Consider the following 17,050-nt stretch of genomic DNA (forward strand, 5'->3'; position numbering starts at 1 on the left):
CCACAAGAACTTGGCCCACAGAAGTAACTAAGGGGTTCGCAGAGACTGAAAGAGACAATCAGGGAGCCTGTGTGGGTCTGACCTAGGTCCTCTGCATACACTATGGTTGTGCCACCTGGTGTTCTGCTGGGAGTGGGGCCTGTCTGACTCCTGCCTGCTTTTAGAACCCCTTTCCTCTTACTGGTTGTCTTGCCTTGATTGGGGGGGAGGGGGGTCTGTGCCTAATCTTACTGTAACTTAGTATGCATGTTCAGCTGATACCCTTGGGAGGCCTGATCTTTTCTGAAAAGAAATGGAGGAGTGGATCTGAGGGAAAGGAGGAGTGTAGAATGACTGGGAAGAAAGAAAGGAGGGGAAACTGTGCTGGGAATGTAGTACATGAGAGAATAAAATTACATACATACATACATACATGCATGCATGCATACATACTTACTCTCACGCCAGGTGGTCGTAGAACATGTCTTTAATCTTAGCACTCCGGAGGCAGAGACAGACAGATCTCTGTGAGTTTAAGGCCAGCCTGATCATCAAAAAGCAAGTTGTAGGATAGCCATGGATATGTGTGTGTGTGTGTGTGGTATATGTATTTATAGTATGTGTATATATGTATCTTTTTTTGATGTGTATGAGTGCTTACATGTATGTAAGTGCACTACATACATACAGTGACTGAGTAAGTCAGAACAGAGAATTGGACCGTCTCTCCGGCCAGTTACCATTTATTTTTAAAGCCCATCTCTATCACTTTCTTAAACCTACCCCAGAGCCCCTGATAGGATGGAATGTAATGAAAAGCGAGGTGTTGACACAGCTGTCGCACACAGCCTCTGGCACACCTTCTACTCTAGACCTGAGTCAGAATGGGTGGGACTGATGGTGGCACTGCTGTGTCCTTACCAAGAACTGTGGGTTACAGCAGGTGGGCCAGGGAAGTCACCTGTCAAAACACGGGACAGGTGTTTGGTCTGACTCTTCTGTGCTGTGTACTTCACACTGCATCCGACATGACTGGCAAGTTGGGCTGTAAAGGAGTAGAGAGACCCAGGAGCCGGGGAGGGGTCTTTATGGCTCCCAGCTGTTCCAATGAGGAACTTGCATGCCCTTTAGCCCTCTGAGCAGCAGACACTCTAGAATGACACTACCTGGTGGGGGCTGTAGTTCTGTCTTATGTGGCAGATATGAGTGCACAGGCACCGAAGCACAGTCATGGAAGCCACAGGTGTTGTTCATGGGAGCACCACCTGTCTTCTGAGGCAGGGTCTCTCACTGGGACCCAAAGCTTGCCAATTACTGAGGCCGACTGGCCAGAACTCCGACAATCCACGTGCCCCCGTCTCCCCGTTGCCAGGGTAACAACTGTGCACCATCACGATGACTTTGTGGGTGCTTAAGACCAAGCTTGGCCCATCACGCTTGCAAGGCACTGTCCCAGCTTACCTATCTTCCCAGCCCTGGCTTTCTCTTGTTTTCTTATCTTCTTAATTCTTTGTGATTTCTTAATTCCCTTCTTAGTTCATTTTTAGATGAGAAATTAAGAGTTTAGGACTTTATAGATGAGGGGTTGCTGGCCTGAAACCTAAACGCAGCTCCTCCCGGACCTTGCGGCTCCTGGACCTTGTGGCAGGGCTGCCTCTCCCAGGCACCGCTCCATTCTACAGGTAAGGCAGGTCACAGCTGGCCCTGTAGCATTCACAGGCAGAGGATCAAGCCTTGCCTAAGGGATGTGTTGCTAACGTCCCAGACACTCACTCTCATTAGGAAAGGCAAGCAAGGACAGGACCATAGAGGTGACAAGAAGAAGAGGCAGCCATGGAGGAAAGGTCCCACCTTCCCTGCTTAACCATCCAATTCTATCTCTGAAGGACCTTCTCTGTCCTTGCCGACTCCAAGACTGCCAGACAGTAAAATTCCTCCAGGTCTGAGTCCACTGCCACGATCCAAGGAGCTCTGCACGGAGGGCCAGGACACAGTCTAAGGGCCTTAGGGCTCGGGGAGGAATCTTTATCACAGGCAGAAGTGTGTCCTTTTCAGAATGCCAGAGACTGCTCTGACACTTGGACCAGGGAGCACTCCAATAATGTGATCTATAATCAGTAAGTTAGCAGACTCAAGGGGAAACAGTGTGTTTGCCTACCCGAGAGAGAACTGTCAAAGCAGAATCCAGCCGGAGGAGGACGCTTCAAAAGCGAGTTCATTCGGAAGGATACAAACCACGCTAAAAAGGAAAGAGAAGCTCAACACAGAACCCCCTGTGCAAGACAGAACGGCCCAGGGCCTGGTGAGCTACGTCACAGCTTCTGGGAGGAAGGCAGGTGTGAATGCTGGCACTGATCCAGCCTCCATGCGGCAGGAGGCTTCATGGGGGACAGAGTCAACGCCAACGGCTGCTTGCTTTTTCATCCGTTTTATTGTCAGATAGCCAGAGTTCATTATATAAATCTTTCAAAATAATGAGATATTACAAGAATAGCTTACACGTCAGCTCTGATTGCACAAATACTTGACACAGAAAACTGTCTTACAAGAATACTTTAATAAAGAAAAATAAGTCTCTATTCACCTTAGAGCAGATTTGACTCTCTTTCTTTCCTGATCCTGCTATCATTCTGGATTCTCTTACGGAATGTCTACAACATCTCACAGAGCAAGTACAACCTATGGCGGCTTCTCTTTCAGCTACTACTGAGATTCACAACGCTAAAGGGCTTTAGGCTTTCTTTTCTGATCTTCCCTGAAATTAAAAGAATTCTTGTATTCAGGCTCGAAGAGGTAATTTTAAAAACATTCCTTCCAACTTCGATGAGGTTAGCCACTGCTCTTAGTGACTGATGGTCTCCGGCCTCGCTCAGGCTAGACCAGCTGACAGCTTAACCTGAGATACCAAGTTAACAGTTCACAAGCCATGAAGGGAGCCCTGGGAGCAAGGACACAATACAGGGGTCAGGAAAGCTCAGACAGTGGATAGTGATTAGAGAACACACCCCAATTCAAGGTTTCCCTCCTGGTCAAATGATACAACACAGGGTATGGCAGTAGATGTGGAAGATACTGAAGATCTGGAAAAGGCTAATTATTCAGGCCAGTGGTGCTTCATTTCCAAAAGGCCAGTGGGCAAGGAATCCTAGACTCTGCACCTGGGTGGCCTCAGTGGACGACATTCCTCTTCTGCTGTGGCTTTAATATATGACACTGTATGCCTGGGGAACAGAATACTGACCACATCTGCCTAGAGACAGGACCAACCAGGGCAAGTGTGTGGCTCTCACACTCTCCCTCCACTGTTTCTCAAGTGTGTCCACTTGGCCAAGCAGCCTGTCTTTACTTTCAGGTAGCATGGATTAACATCAAGAAGTCAGAGTGGCATTCTCCAGTCAGATTCCCGAGAGCTCGGGAATACCCACCGCCCTTCTGAAGATCCACACCCGGCTCTTGCCCAACAAGTTTAAACATGCCCCTAGGGACTGAGGCCTGTCCCACTCCTCTCCATAGTCATGTGGCTTCTTCCTCACCCAGTCTTACAGACTGCCACAGGCTCTTACCATAGTGCCGAGCAGTAGACGGAAATAAGTTGTTTCGCATTACCAGACACGTCCATCACATTAGCAAGGGTCACATGTGCACAAAGGAAAGAGCCAATGGTCTACTGCAGTGACTTTGCAAACTCAGCGTAGTCGATGTAGCCGTCGTTGTTCTTGTCATCGTCCCTCAGGACGCCATCTATGATGCTGACGAGCTCATCCTCGCTCATGACTGGAGCCTGCTCACTCCCCTCCTACCAAGAGGTACACAAGACAGTGAGGGGCAGAATTACAGAGGGCCTTAGCAAACGCCTACACGGGTTACTTATCTAGGAGCCTTCGAGGGAGTATGTGCCACTTCTAGGAATCCAGACTCAGGCCAGACAGGGTCAATTTATAAAACTCCAAGTGGGAAACTACATCTGCCAGTTACAGAAAGATGGGATTAAAAAAAGGTCCTGGCTTTTTTTCACTGTTTATTATTTTTTAGTTACAAGGTAATGCATAGACACTGCAGACAGCTGGGTCTGGATTTCAGAGTCTGTGACTTCTACACCCATTCTAAGGCAAGAGCTCACTGCCTGATTCCTCCACAGGGTCAGCCTACTGCACAATTTGCCTAGGAAAATGGGAACAGTGACACTGAACACCTCGAGGTCAAAACAAGAGGAAGAAAACACTGCAAAACACTGCTGAAGAGAGAGGCTGCTGACAGAGAGCTGTGCCTGTGACAAAGCTCTGGCCATTCTCATGGCGACCACCTTGGTCCATCTCCCACACCGATGTCATGGCCACACTGCCACTCCGGTGCCAGGACTGCTGGATCCTGACTCCTCTCTGACAGTAATCTCACCTCCACACAGAGTCCACTGCAGTGAAAGCTTGCCGGGCTCCCCTCCCCGCCTCCATCAAGCAGAGTAAGTGTCTCCCCTGATGACGCAGGCAGGCAGGGAGCCTGACACGACCAAGCCTTGGGACAGCAGGAAGCACCTCACAGTATGACACTACCCCCACCTACTTCCAAAGCTCTGCCCCTTGGTCCCGGAGTCACCCTTCTTCTCAGATGAAATGGCCGCTTTCCTGTGCCCTACACTGTGGTTTTCGGCCGGACCCTCAAACTCCAGCTGTAGTGAAAATGTTGAGCCTTGGGACAACCAGGCTCAGCCTCTCTGAGGTGAGGGTGGAATACAGAAACCGGATAATGCTCTGCTGAGGCAGGAGCGCAGCACAGGTCGCCAGCGTGGGTACCGTCTACTCAGATGCCCAACCCTGCCTCCTCCCTGACCTACCTCCTTGTGCACGTGAGTGATGGCTGTGGAGAGCTCTAGGCCGTCAAGCAAACTGTTGCCATCGTAATCATGCATTTTGAAGTAATGGAGCTGCAGTTCCTGTGGGGACATCTCCGCCTCTGGCTGGTCGATGACACCTTCCAGATGTTCCATGATGTGCCTGAAAACCAACAGTCAGACTATGTCAACACCTTAGAAGGGCTTTGAAACAGTCCACGGTCAAGAACATAGCACACAGCCAGGGCCACCAAAGGGGCAGGGCCACAGCACAGCGGCCACCTGGTGGGTGGGACTAAGGCACCTTCTTTTTACTGTTAGACCTTGGTTACATTATTTTTTGAACTACCAATTTAATAGCAAGCTCCAGACCAGCCAGGGTATCTACTGAGAACTTGTCTCAAATACACAAACAAACAAAAAACAGATAACGAAGCTAAACGTGAAGTTTACTGGCCAAGAAAGACTCAGTGTTGGAATGTGTCACTAAAAACGCCTTGTCATAATCAGGAAACCATAAATACATTCTGGATTCTGTTACTGCTTGTGCTGGACAGGGAAGGGGTGAAGGAGGAAGTCTAAATTCTGACAAATAATTCGGTGTGTTTAGGCTTCAAGAGCCCCTAACCGTGAGATGCTGAAGACAGATATCTTACTACCAGGAGTCCCAAGGGATAATGTTGAGCACTGAAAACTGTTCAGGAGCCCTATAAAGTGACAGGACAGGAAGGAGGCAGGGGCGGATTATGAGCTATGCCTGCAGATGGCAGGGATGCAGAGCGCTGCCCCACTGAATACATACTCTTGGTCATGCACTGTGCTCTTATCCAGGCCCACGCTGCCATGATGGACATCAGCCCCGTGGTCATGGGCTCTGGCACCTGGAGCACAAAAGACCCAAAGCAGGACACACAGCAAGGGAGCTCTGAGCAGCTGTAGGGTTGCCATGCTTCCGGATGGGTACCTGGGAAGTAAGAAACACAGACAGTGAGGCACAATACCAGAGCCTCGAGAATCCTGGGAGGCGTGAGGCTGCAGACAAGAGCACTGAGAACGAGCAGAGGAGGGCACCTGCTCAGTGTGCGTGTGCCAGGAGCTGGGCACCACTCCCAGTACTAGGTCAGCCTAGGGTGCTGGTGCACACCTTTAATGCCAGCAGTTGGAAAGTAGAGGCAAAGGCAGGCACATCTCCTAGCTCGAGGCCAGCCTAGTCTACAGAGCTAGTACCAGGACAGCCAGAGCTACACAGAGAAACCCTGTCTCCAAACACAGAAGGGGAGGGGAGGGGAGGGGAGCAAGCAAGCCAATTCTGCCCCAGCTCACCAGGGAGGGGAGGATAGGGGAGGGGAGGGGAGGGGAGGGGAGGGGAGCGGAGCAGAGCAGAGCAAGCAAGCCAATCCTGCCCCAGCTCACCTGCTTCCCATCACCGAACTGGACAGTACAGATACACAATGTTAATGTCAGAGGGCTGAGCAGTCACCCAAGAGCATGCAAGGATCCAGAGACTATTCCTGTATAGCAGCCCAGAGAGAGAAACGCTTCCTACTTGAGTACAACAAAAGCAGAATGAGGGGTTTTCAAAACAGAACAAAACCTTTGGGAGTTCTGAAGAAATCTCCTTGGGTGAAGGCTGACAGAGCCAGCAATGCTTCAGCCAGTCCTGGGCAGACACGGAGTCTGGGGGACAATGGCAGCTGAAGGGGAGCAAGTGCTAAGGCAGTGGGCACATGTGGAGCCAAGAGGCTGACACTTCCTGAGAACAAGTGGGAGCAACTGTCAAGTCATGACTAGGCCGGCGTGGCTTCAGGTGGACTCACTGGCGGTGTGATGGAAAGTGATGGAGAGAGGCAGGGCTTGGAGAAAGACCATTGGGAGCTGAGGGAAGCAACCAAGCTGGTCATATCAACCTCAAAGCAGTGACCTGGAGAGGAGGCCACCGTCCCCACCTTGTCCACCTGCCAGGGTCCTGAGAGGGTCTCATAACTTTAACCATCACAAAGAAAAGCTACAGAAAAACTCATGTTACATCTTAATGAACTTAGAATTAAGATCAACAAGACAATTCAGCCAGGCAAGCTCCCTGAAGACTAACTTACATCATACCATGGATACTGTAGTTAATTGCTGGTTTAATGCAAAGTTCTGCCCCTCTGGGCTTAGATTAGAGACACACCTCACAATGGAAGGTGACAGAGAGCTCAGGACCACACTGTGCTCATCAGAAAGGCAGAGGCAATGCCACCATCACTAACAGTAGCAGGACCCCAAGCCTGCATCAGCGAAGATAAAGCACATGCTGAACTTGGAATACAGCTCTGAAGCTGCTGTCTTCTCCTGGTGCCGAAGGCTGGAAGGCAGAGCTGCTGTGGCCCTTCTAGGATAGAGAGGACCTGAGAGAGAGTATGCCATCCTGTGGCATTTGCAAAGATTTCCCCAACCTATTTTGCCCATCCCCCACCATCTATCCCCATGAAAGGATCAGCAACCACTGGGAGGGTGTCTTAGGGTTTTACTGCTGTGAAGAGACACCAGGACCAAGGCAAGTCTCATAAAGGACAACATTTAATTGGGCTGGCTTTCAGGTTCAGAGGTTCAGTCTATTATCATCAAGGTGGCAACAGGGCAGCATCCAGGCAGGCATGGTGCAGGAGGAGCTGAGAGTTCTACATCTTCAGCAGAAGGTTACTAGTGGAAGACTGACTTCCAGACAGCTAGGACTAAGGCATTAAAGCCCAAACCCACAGTGACACACCTACTCCAAGAGGGCCACACCTTCTAATAGTGCCACTCCCTTGGCCAAGCATGGACAAACCATGACATTCCACTCCCTGGCCCCCATAGGCTTGTGCAGACCATACCTAAACATAACATAATGCAAAATACATTCACTCCAACTTCCACAGTCCCCATAGTCTAAAACAACGTTAAAAACCCAAAGTTCAAGGTCTCTTCTGAGATCCATCCAATCACTTAACTGTAATCCCCAAGACAGGAAACCAGCTGGGCAAACTCCAAACTCTGCATCTCCATGGCTGATGTCAAAGCAGATCTCCAACTCCTTTTTGTCTTTGTTGATTGCAACAAGCTTCTTTTCCTGGGCTGGTCCCACTCCCTGTTAGCTTTCCTCAGCAGATAGCCCACGGCTCTGTCGTCTCAAACATCTTGAGATGTCTAAGGCAACTTCAATTACAGCTTCTTGTCTCAATGTCTGGGATCCACACATGATCTTCTGGGCTCCTCCAAAGGGCTTTCAACACTTCTCCAGCTCTGTCCTTTGTAGCACTCTAAGCTCAGGTTGATTCAATCCACTGCCGCTGCTGTTTGTGGTGATCAACCCAAGGTACTGGCATCTCCAATACACTGGGGTCTTCTGCTGAAACCAGGATTCACCAATAGCCTCTCATAGGTTCTCTTCATAGTGCCAAACCTCAAATCCTTTGCGTGACCCTTTCAGTCCTGGGCCCTCAACTGCAACTGAGGCTGCACCTTCACCAATGTTGCCTTTCATTGCTTCTCACAGTGCCAAGTCTCAGCTGCTCTTCATGACCCCTTCATGCCTTCAAAGTCAATACCACCTGGGTGACTCTCAGACATTACCAAGTCCAGCTGCAGTACGAGGTACAACCTTGGCCATCTCTGGAACACAGCTTCTTTGTGCTCTCGGAAAACACTTCCCAGGTTTCACCTCAGTGATTCTGGTCTCTTCTTAATCACCACTAATTACTTAGCGCCAGCTAACCAGCATCATCAATTGTCCTAGTAGTCTCCTCTTGACTCTAGAGCCAGAGCCACATGGCTGAAGCTGTAGTTCTGCTGCTTGCGGGAGCTGGAACCTGCCCCCACCCCCCACCCCCCCACCCCCCCACCCCCCCTGTTCTATTACATCACTAGCTTCCTCTTTTCCAGCTTCTTCACTGCCTAAGCTTGGCTGTCCTGGATCTTGCTCTGTAGGTTGACCTTGAACTCAGGTATCTGCATGCCTGTCTCCTGGGATTAAAGGTGTGTAACACCAGGCCTGGATTTAAGCTTTTCTTCACCTAGAACTTGCTCTTCTCAGACTGGCTTTGAACTCAGAGATCTGCTTGGCTTTATCTCCTGGTATTAAAGGTGTGTGCATGTGCACCACCATGCCTGGGTCTAAACTCAGCTGGGTAGGATCCTGCCCCAAAGTCCCACTGCCTTAATTTGTTATCTCCTTGAACACAGGACTCAGCTCCATTTCACTTCCAGGCACCCCTTTAACACTTAACTATATATTCTATATTTTTCCTTTCTCAGCTTGCTATGCTTGTTTAAAATGTTCTTTATGAGATAGAGAACAAAGCCTATGATGGGCGTTTCTGAAACTTCCTTTGTCAATGCAATTAAACTGAGTCTCTTCACCTTAGCCTTAGGCAGACTCTTCACACAAGGACAAAAAGTAGCCACATTCTTCACCAAAACACCACAAGAACAGTCTTTACACCACAGACTGAAACTCTCCACTGAAACCTCTCGGGCCAGCTCTGCACAATTGAAATCACTCCCAGTAATGAAGTCTTCCATATTCCTACTAGGATGGCCCATTAAGCCCCATTTAAAGCATTCTATTGCTTTCCAAATCCAAAGTCCCAAAATCCACATTCTTCCAAACAAAAGCACGGCCAGGCCTATCTCAGCAATACCCCAGTCCCTGGAACCAATTTCTGTCTTAGGGTTTTACTGCTGTGAACAGACACCATGACCAAAGCAACTCTTATAAAAGACAACATTAATTGGGCTGGCTTTCAGGTTCAGAGGTTCAGTCCATCAAGACGCAGGGCAGCATCTAGGCAGGCATGATGCAGGCAGAGCTGAGAGATCTACATCTTCATCTGAAGGCTGCTAGTGGAAGACTCACTTCCAGGCAGTTAGGGCTAGGGAATTAAAGCCCAAGTCCACCGTGACATATCCACTCCAATGGGGCCACACCTTCTAATGATGCCACTCCCTGGCCTGAGCATATACAAACCATCACAGAGGAGTAATTTTCAGGGTGCTCAAAAGCAGTATCTAGCCTGACTACTGTGCAATGACAATATGCAATCTATCACGCTGCATAAGGTTTCTAATAGATTAAATGAAAAAAAAAAAGCAGGCAGTAAGTCTACCCATAATTCACTGCTGCAAAATAAATCTATACACATATACAAGTATGCCTCTAACCCTCATCTCTGTCTCTCCTACCTGAGCACTGAGATTACTGGCAGCTGCACACATACCTGACATTTATGTGGGTGCTGGGTATGGGAACTCCAGTCCTTAAGGTGCATGCAGTTTACCCACTGTGCCAGTCAGGGCTACATAATGAAATCCTATCTAAAAAACCAAAACAACCAAAAAAAACCTACTATAAATGACTTTTTCCACATATGTATGTAATCCCTACCATAGTTCTATTCTAACACTAAACGGCAGTTTCTAGCTAACACTTACTTCCAGATAACTTAAGAGTTAGAAACCACACTTCCAACTTAAGAAGTGAGCCTCTAGACCCCGCCAAGGCTACTGTACCAGGAACAGAGAACGTGTTCTCAAGTTATTCCTAGTAGTGCCTACTATGCTGATGTAGTAACCCAGGCCAGAGCAGAATAACTTATTCTGGGCCCACATCTTAGGAGTGTCGGGGTAGGAAGGACCAGAAATGGGATCCAGTCCTCCCTAGCCCTCGGACTCAATTATCTTCAGTGTCTTCTCCAGGCAGCTCGTGTTTTCTCCCCTTGACTTTTGTTGTTTTACTGTTTTAAAGCAGGCTGTCACTATACAACTCACGCTGGCTTAACTACAGTCATCTACATTCACCTTCCAAGTGCTGTGATGCAGGCATGTGCCACCCTGAGCCTGGCTTCTATGTTCTTCCAGTGTTTTTGGTTCTTGGCTTCTGGACTGGAATAGGAAGACATTCTCAGTACAGGGCACCTGCCTGGTGTCTAGACTACTGGTTCACAACTTGTGTGCCCTGTGGGTCATGGTCCTTGGTGGACTAGAGGGACAACCACAGATACACAGCTAAGATTTAAAAAGAAAAGAAAAAAAAATGTGCATGCTGAGGAAGGGACAGTGTGCTTGAGTGTGACGGCCACACTGATGTCACGTGTCTTGTTTAGTTGTTTTCTACTTCTGTATCGAGAGGCAAGGTCTACAGCCTGCAGCCACATTCTGATGTCAGTGTAATTGGGGGGGGGGGGGCCTTGGAGCTGTCTACTGAAACCATGGCGCCTTTCCTCGAAGAATAATATTGTTGGCTCCAGCTGGGAGGTGTACCTGTGGAATGTTTTCAACTGATGTAATAGCAGACATTGACCCAAGTGGTTAATAAGCACAGGAACTTTGAGTTCAGGTTAGCCTCTCTTCAGTATAAAAGCCAAGAACCTCTGAGCTTGCGTCGTCGGCAAGCTCCCAACCATGAAAGCTAAAGAGATACCAGCTCCAGGAAGTCAGAAGGAATCCCACAAAGCACTGGGACGACAAGAGGCAGGGCCTGCCACCTGCCAGATTCAACTGTTCCCAGTCAAAAAGGACGCATTGCATCATCCACACTCCAGTCACTTAGTTCAAGGCCATGGGCACAAGGCCTGGAAAGATAAGCCCCAAGGGTTCCCTGGCTCACTCACCTTCAGGAAACGGCAAAGGCCAAGCTAGAGAAAAACCCAACTAAGGCAGAGACTGACAACTGACTTCCCTTTTCTAAAGACCCCCATGTACAGAGGCTCATCTTGATGGGCCTGGAGTCTTAGAAACCTGACTATCTTATGTTGACCTATAAACGGTTTATTTGTAGGTTAGCACAACTACTTGTATATTCTTGGCTGAAAGGCTGTTGCTCATCCTTTGGAGAAGGTCATCTTCAACAGAATGAGCAACTCTGGGAGAGACACACACAGCAACGAAAGAGGAAAAGGATATTGCTAAGCTCAGCAGACCACCACCACTAACCCTGGCGGTATGATTGGCGGCGGCAAGCAGATCGTCTGGAAACCAGAGAGGGCTGTAGAAAACAATCAGCGCCTTAGCATGAGTCTGACAGGGCAATGCTGACGTGCCTCAGAGCCTTGACTCCAACAAGGCTCCTCTCACTGCTCCGGACGCCTCTGTTGCCACTGTGTCTGGTCATTCCTCCTAGGGGTTCAGACGAGACTCTTGTGGTTACCACCCCTTGCTTCCTTGTCTGTTTCTTCCTTCCTATCTTTCCTTCTCCTCTTTCCAAAGGTCAGGATCTGTGTTCTCTCATTTGTGAACTGAACAATGCTGAGCTGGCGTGGGACGTGGTCAGAATGGGGTGAGAAGAAACACAGTACTTAAGTCTCTATCTCAGAGGCCCGGGCCTAAGGCTGAGCTCTCCCTTTGCAGCACTCCTGCCCACCCTTCCCTCCCACTGGGTCATTATTCCTATCGGGGAGTGGGCTTTCCTCCTAGCAGCTGTTGGCAGCCTTCAGAGGCTCTTAGTTGGGAATTTACATTCAAAGCAATCACATTTGACAACACCCAGACATCCTGTACCCGGAGCCAAGGCCAACTGATTAGTTTTTCCTAGTTGTAGTCATCTCCATGCTCTTGAAGTCCAAGTAACCATTAAGTTTCTGTGTTACAGAAGGCCCCACGTGGGCTGAGGTTGAGAACAGGCTGGTGTTTAATAGTCTGATCCATTTATTCACTGGGGGATTCCAAAGGAAAACCATGCTACCCTTATAACTAACATTTAACTAAGAGCCTAGTTACATAGGGAGAGCAGAACTGTGAAGGCTGTGAGAACAGGTGGATGCCTCTCTCACAGACGACAGCAAAACACAGGTCACTAAAGAGGCACTCAAGGGGTATTACACACACACACACACACACACCCATCCACAGAAAGCATGAGAAGAAATATTTCAACCCAAAGCAAAGTACGCCCCTCCATAGACAGACCATATGGCAGTGAACACCTAAACATGACTTGGGTCCAATCCAGAATATTCAGATGAGCAGGGACAGGTCTTGAGTAAAGTACAAAGACAGTGAGTCACAACAGGCATTGTAGGAAGGAAGGAAGAGCTTGGAAGGGCAATGAGAATCCACAGAAGGGCCTGGGACCGGGGCGGGGGTGGCTGAGCGTGTCTCTAGCTCCCCTGTACTGGACACGTTGAGGAGGCTCAATCAATATTAAAGGAGCAGAAAAGAGAGCTGATTGCTAAGGCAAGGTGTCTGGGAAAGTGAGTTTTGAATAGGCTCAATGTATTTGATGAGTGTAGTTAAGAATGACGCCCAGGCCTCTGGTTTGAGCATATGTGTGGATGGAGGTGCCATGTCCCAGAAAGGGAAAAAGAGACAAACGAGCATCTCTAGTCTACCTAACCTCCTAGGCTCAGACTAGCCAACCCTGCCGAGACAACAGGACCTGTGGGTCTGCCCCGAGGAAGGTGGGGGAGCCAGGGGCAGATGGAGTAACGCATGAGGCTCGCGTGCTTCCAGGCCAGCCAGGGTCCGTGTCCAGCCCACACAACTGGCCCTACAACCTGGTACTGAGACGCCCGGCGGCGATGGGGTGAGCGCAAACAACAACGCGGGGCTCAGCCCCGCAGACACGTCTGGCCCTGAAACCCTCTCGGAAGACAGGCTGCCTCCGTGGGCCACAGGTCCCGCTGCGCCCCGATGGTCCGCATCCTCCACCCCGCCGCCTGGACCTCCCATTCCCGAGCCCCAGGCCGACCGACCTCTGCCCCGAGGGTCAGGCCTCCGGCCCGTGGGTTCGCTCACCCCGATAATCCCCGACGCAGTCGCGAAGCACTCCAACGTGAACCTTGCCAGCTGCCGTCCCCGGGACGCTTTTCTCCGCACGCCGGCCCCGCCCCTCGCCCAGCCGCGCACGCGCACAGCCTCCCGCCCGCCCACCAGCGCAGCCGGCCCCGCCCTCTGTGCGACCCCATCCAGTGGATCCACGTGTCCCCCCTGGCTGGCGCAGCCAGACCCGCCTCCCGAGGGCGACACCCTGCTGCTAGGGCCCTGCGGAGGCCAAGAAGCGAGCGGGTTGCTAGGCAAACCTGAGGCTCCGGAACGTGGCTCACCTTGGGTTGTGGGCTGCAGGATCCGGAGGAGGCGGACTCCGAAGCTGGCCAGCCTCGCCTTCTCTATACTTTGACGGATATCCTTGCTCCCACTACAAACTGGGGAGAGAGTAAAACCCCTAACTCCTGTCCCAGTGAGGCAGCCGGTACTTCTCAGGGATCCTGCGTTTCCAAGACTGACCTGCTTCCATTTTCTTTTTGCTACATTCCCTGAGCCGCAGCCTCAAGCTCCACCAAGATCCAGTTAGTAAAGTTCCTGAAATCGTCTGGTTTTGTTGTTTTCTTTGAGAGAAGACAATATATTTTCAAAAAACAAAGATCCTGCCCTTTGATCCTAACAAAATTGTCTTTCAGTGAATGTGTATAGATCCAGATAGATATATGAGCTTAGGACTGTACATTTAAACATTCCTTCTCTCCTTTGTATCTTTGAAGATACATAATCGTATTTTTTAGATGCACCTACATCAAAGATGGAGAGAGATTATATCAAAGCCCCACCCCCCATCCCCCCACCCCCGCTTCCTTGTAGCCTTGAAAATTGCATAACAGCACCGTCTTTGTCTCTTTGTCCCACTTTCCAAGATTAAGATTTCAACATTATCCTATAGGGAGAGAAAGCCTCTCTCAAGAGTCCCTAAGATATTGCTAACACAACATTCCATCTCATTCTGAAGCTTAGATTAATTTGGTCCAGTTCATTCCGGGTACCCTGCACCTCCAACCATTTGTTCATTAGATCACCCATAGTTGACTGCGTTGTACCTGCGATCCTTTGTCCTGGGAGCGACAAATGCAGGCAGTTTATGAAGCTCAGTAAGTAGAGACTAGACCGAGGGTAGCCTGGAACTTTCTTCACCTCACACGTCCTAGACTTTTTGTTTTGTTGTTGTTTTGGTTTTTTTTGATTTTTCGAGACAGGATCTCTCTGTGTAGCTCTGGCTGTTCTGGAACTTGCTCTGTAGACCAGGCTGGCCTCAGACTCAGATCCATCTGCTTCTGTCTCCCAAGTGCTGGGATTAAAGGTGTGTGCCACCACTGCCCTGCTCAGACTTTTTTCTAATAAGCACTTGCCACCAAGCCAGATACTCCACCTTCTCTGTGGATGCTAGCTTTTGTCATCTTTCTCTTTCTACTGGATCATTCTTACCTGCATAGATGCTTGTCCTCTGGTTCTTTCCTACAATGCTATTTGAAATGGCCATCTCCATGCAAACCAGGTCTCTTCTGACTTGCTTATTCCTCGAAGTCAAACATGGCTCCCATTGTCTCCTTTGTTTGAATGCTTGACCCATAGGGAGTGGCACAATTAAGAGGTGTGGCCTTGTTGGAGGAAGCGTCACTGTGGAGGTGGGTTTGAGGTCTCCTATGCTCAAGCTATGCTCAGTGCGACACACAGTCTCCTGCTGCCTGCTGATCAAGATGCAAAACTCTCAGCTCCTTCTCCAGCACCATGTCTGCCTGCATGCTGCCATGCTTCCCACCTTGATGATAATGGACTGAACCTCTGAAACTGGAAGCCAGCCCCAGTTAAATGTTTTCCTTTGCAAGAGTTGCTGTGGTTATGGTATCTTTTCGCAGCGATTAAAAACCCTAAGGCACAGCCACACTTTGAAGCATTTTCTTTTCCTTCCTGACAACTATGCTTGTTGTTCTCCTGTCTGTCCTCCTGGCATTGCATCCTCTGCTCAATGTACGAAAAGAGGGTGCCAAGGTGCTGAGTACTCTCATCTAGTCCTGTGCTTGAAAGGCTAGTTGCATGCAAACAACTCCCTAAAGGTTTTGTATGTGCATATGTAATATGTTTGCATGTGTCCATGTGTGTGAGAGCATTTGCTTAGGTATGGATGCTATAAATCTATACTGAATGTCTTCTTCTGACCCTCTTCTGCCAGGGTTTCTCGAACCTGGCATTTGTCAGTTTGGCAAGGCTAGCTGCCCAGCCATGAGATAAATGAATCTTCCTGTCTCCGAGACCCCCTCTTCCATCACTGAGATGACAGACACTTTCGACCATGCCAGGCTTTTATGTGGGTGCCAGCGGCCCAAGCTCAGGTCTTCTCGATTGTATGGCAGTACTTTCCCAAGTGAGCCATCTTTCCTGTAATTCTTGGTACCTCTAAATAACGGCCTCCTTGTCAGCTCCATTTGATGGCTAACTGGAATCTTAAGCTTAAGGACCCCTTGTAAATCTTGATCCTTCCCCCTCAAACCCATGCCAGTCCTGTCTACGGTAGCCATATCACTGATATTCACTTGGTTATTTGAGTTGAAATTCTTGGAGGTCTTCATGATTCTGTTACCTTTGTATACCTTTGAGCAAATCTTGTGCTATCAAAATATAAAACTTTAAAATACATTTTACACCTCTAGTTTCTCGTGGTTCTACTGCTAGGAGCCATCATAGAGCCACAAAGGGTGTCCCAGAGATGGTCTACATGATCTGTCTGCTTCCATCCATTTTTGCCCAAGCTTGGTCTATGGCAGAGACACCACCTCTGTGACTTTTGAGGTTGCTGTTCTGCAACTTGTGACAAATCCAATTAGAGGTTAAGGAACTGACAGTGGGACTGGAAATTTGGTGACCCTCTTTTAACACTGGTCAGTATTGACCTTTCTTAGGAACTTTCTGCAGAGTCCTTCAAAGGAATGGCAAATCTAGGTTAGAAACCGTTGGCTTGGAAAGCACAGGTTAGAGAGGATCTTGGTCTACAGTCTGTGAACTGAACTGGCCAGGAGGCCCCCGGAGCCGAAGCCTTGCTGTGGGATTGAAAGGACCGATTTCTTTTGTGTGCTTAAGTTCCAACCAGCACAAGTGGAGACAGAAAGAAAGAAACTTCATTATGAGAAGACTGAGGCCCCAAGTAGACAGCAAATAGGTAGCACGACTTTCTGCAGACATGATTTTTGAATTGCCAGAAAGTGATGTATTGTCTGTGGAGAGGACTCCACAGCAGGGAGAGGCGGGATGAGAATAACCTCAATTTATAGCTCTCAGTGTCGCTGTGAGTGTTCAAACTGTAAGTGGACGACTGGTGGACAGGAGGAGAAATGCAGTTTGCAGTTGTTACAGACAGCGCTGCTGTAAGCATGTATCTTGCTGCACATCTGCTCACAGTTGGAAAAATGGAATATTTAATACAAAGCAATTTAAGGACTCTCTGGGCGAGCTATTTCAGCA

At 49.2% G+C, this 17,050-nt stretch overlaps 1 protein-coding gene across 2 annotated transcripts; it reads right to left on the reverse strand.

The window, feature by feature from the left end:
* Positions 1–2,391: 2,391 nt before the first annotated feature.
* Mcfd2 (multiple coagulation factor deficiency 2) lies at positions 2,392–13,668 on the reverse strand. Of its 2 annotated transcripts, none has more exons than XM_021186049.2 (4): positions 13,562–13,668; positions 5,610–5,771; positions 4,811–4,970; positions 2,392–3,775 (listed from the first exon to the last, which is right to left on the reverse strand). In XM_021186049.2, the coding sequence occupies exons 2-4, from the start codon at positions 5,753–5,755 to the stop codon at positions 3,644–3,646; spliced, it is 438 nt and encodes a 145-aa protein (XP_021041708.1). In that variant the 5' UTR covers positions 5,756–5,771; positions 13,562–13,668; the 3' UTR covers positions 2,392–3,643. The 2 variants fall into 2 exon arrangements, with proteins under 2 accessions (XP_021041708.1, XP_021041709.1); XM_021186050.2 differs by having other exon boundaries at positions 13,519–13,620.
* Positions 13,669–17,050: the final 3,382 nt, after the last annotated feature.

This window comes from Mus caroli, chromosome 17 (assembly GCF_900094665.2).
Source record: "Mus caroli chromosome 17, CAROLI_EIJ_v1.1, whole genome shotgun sequence".
NCBI classification, from domain to species: Eukaryota; Metazoa; Chordata; class Mammalia; order Rodentia; family Muridae; genus Mus; species Mus caroli.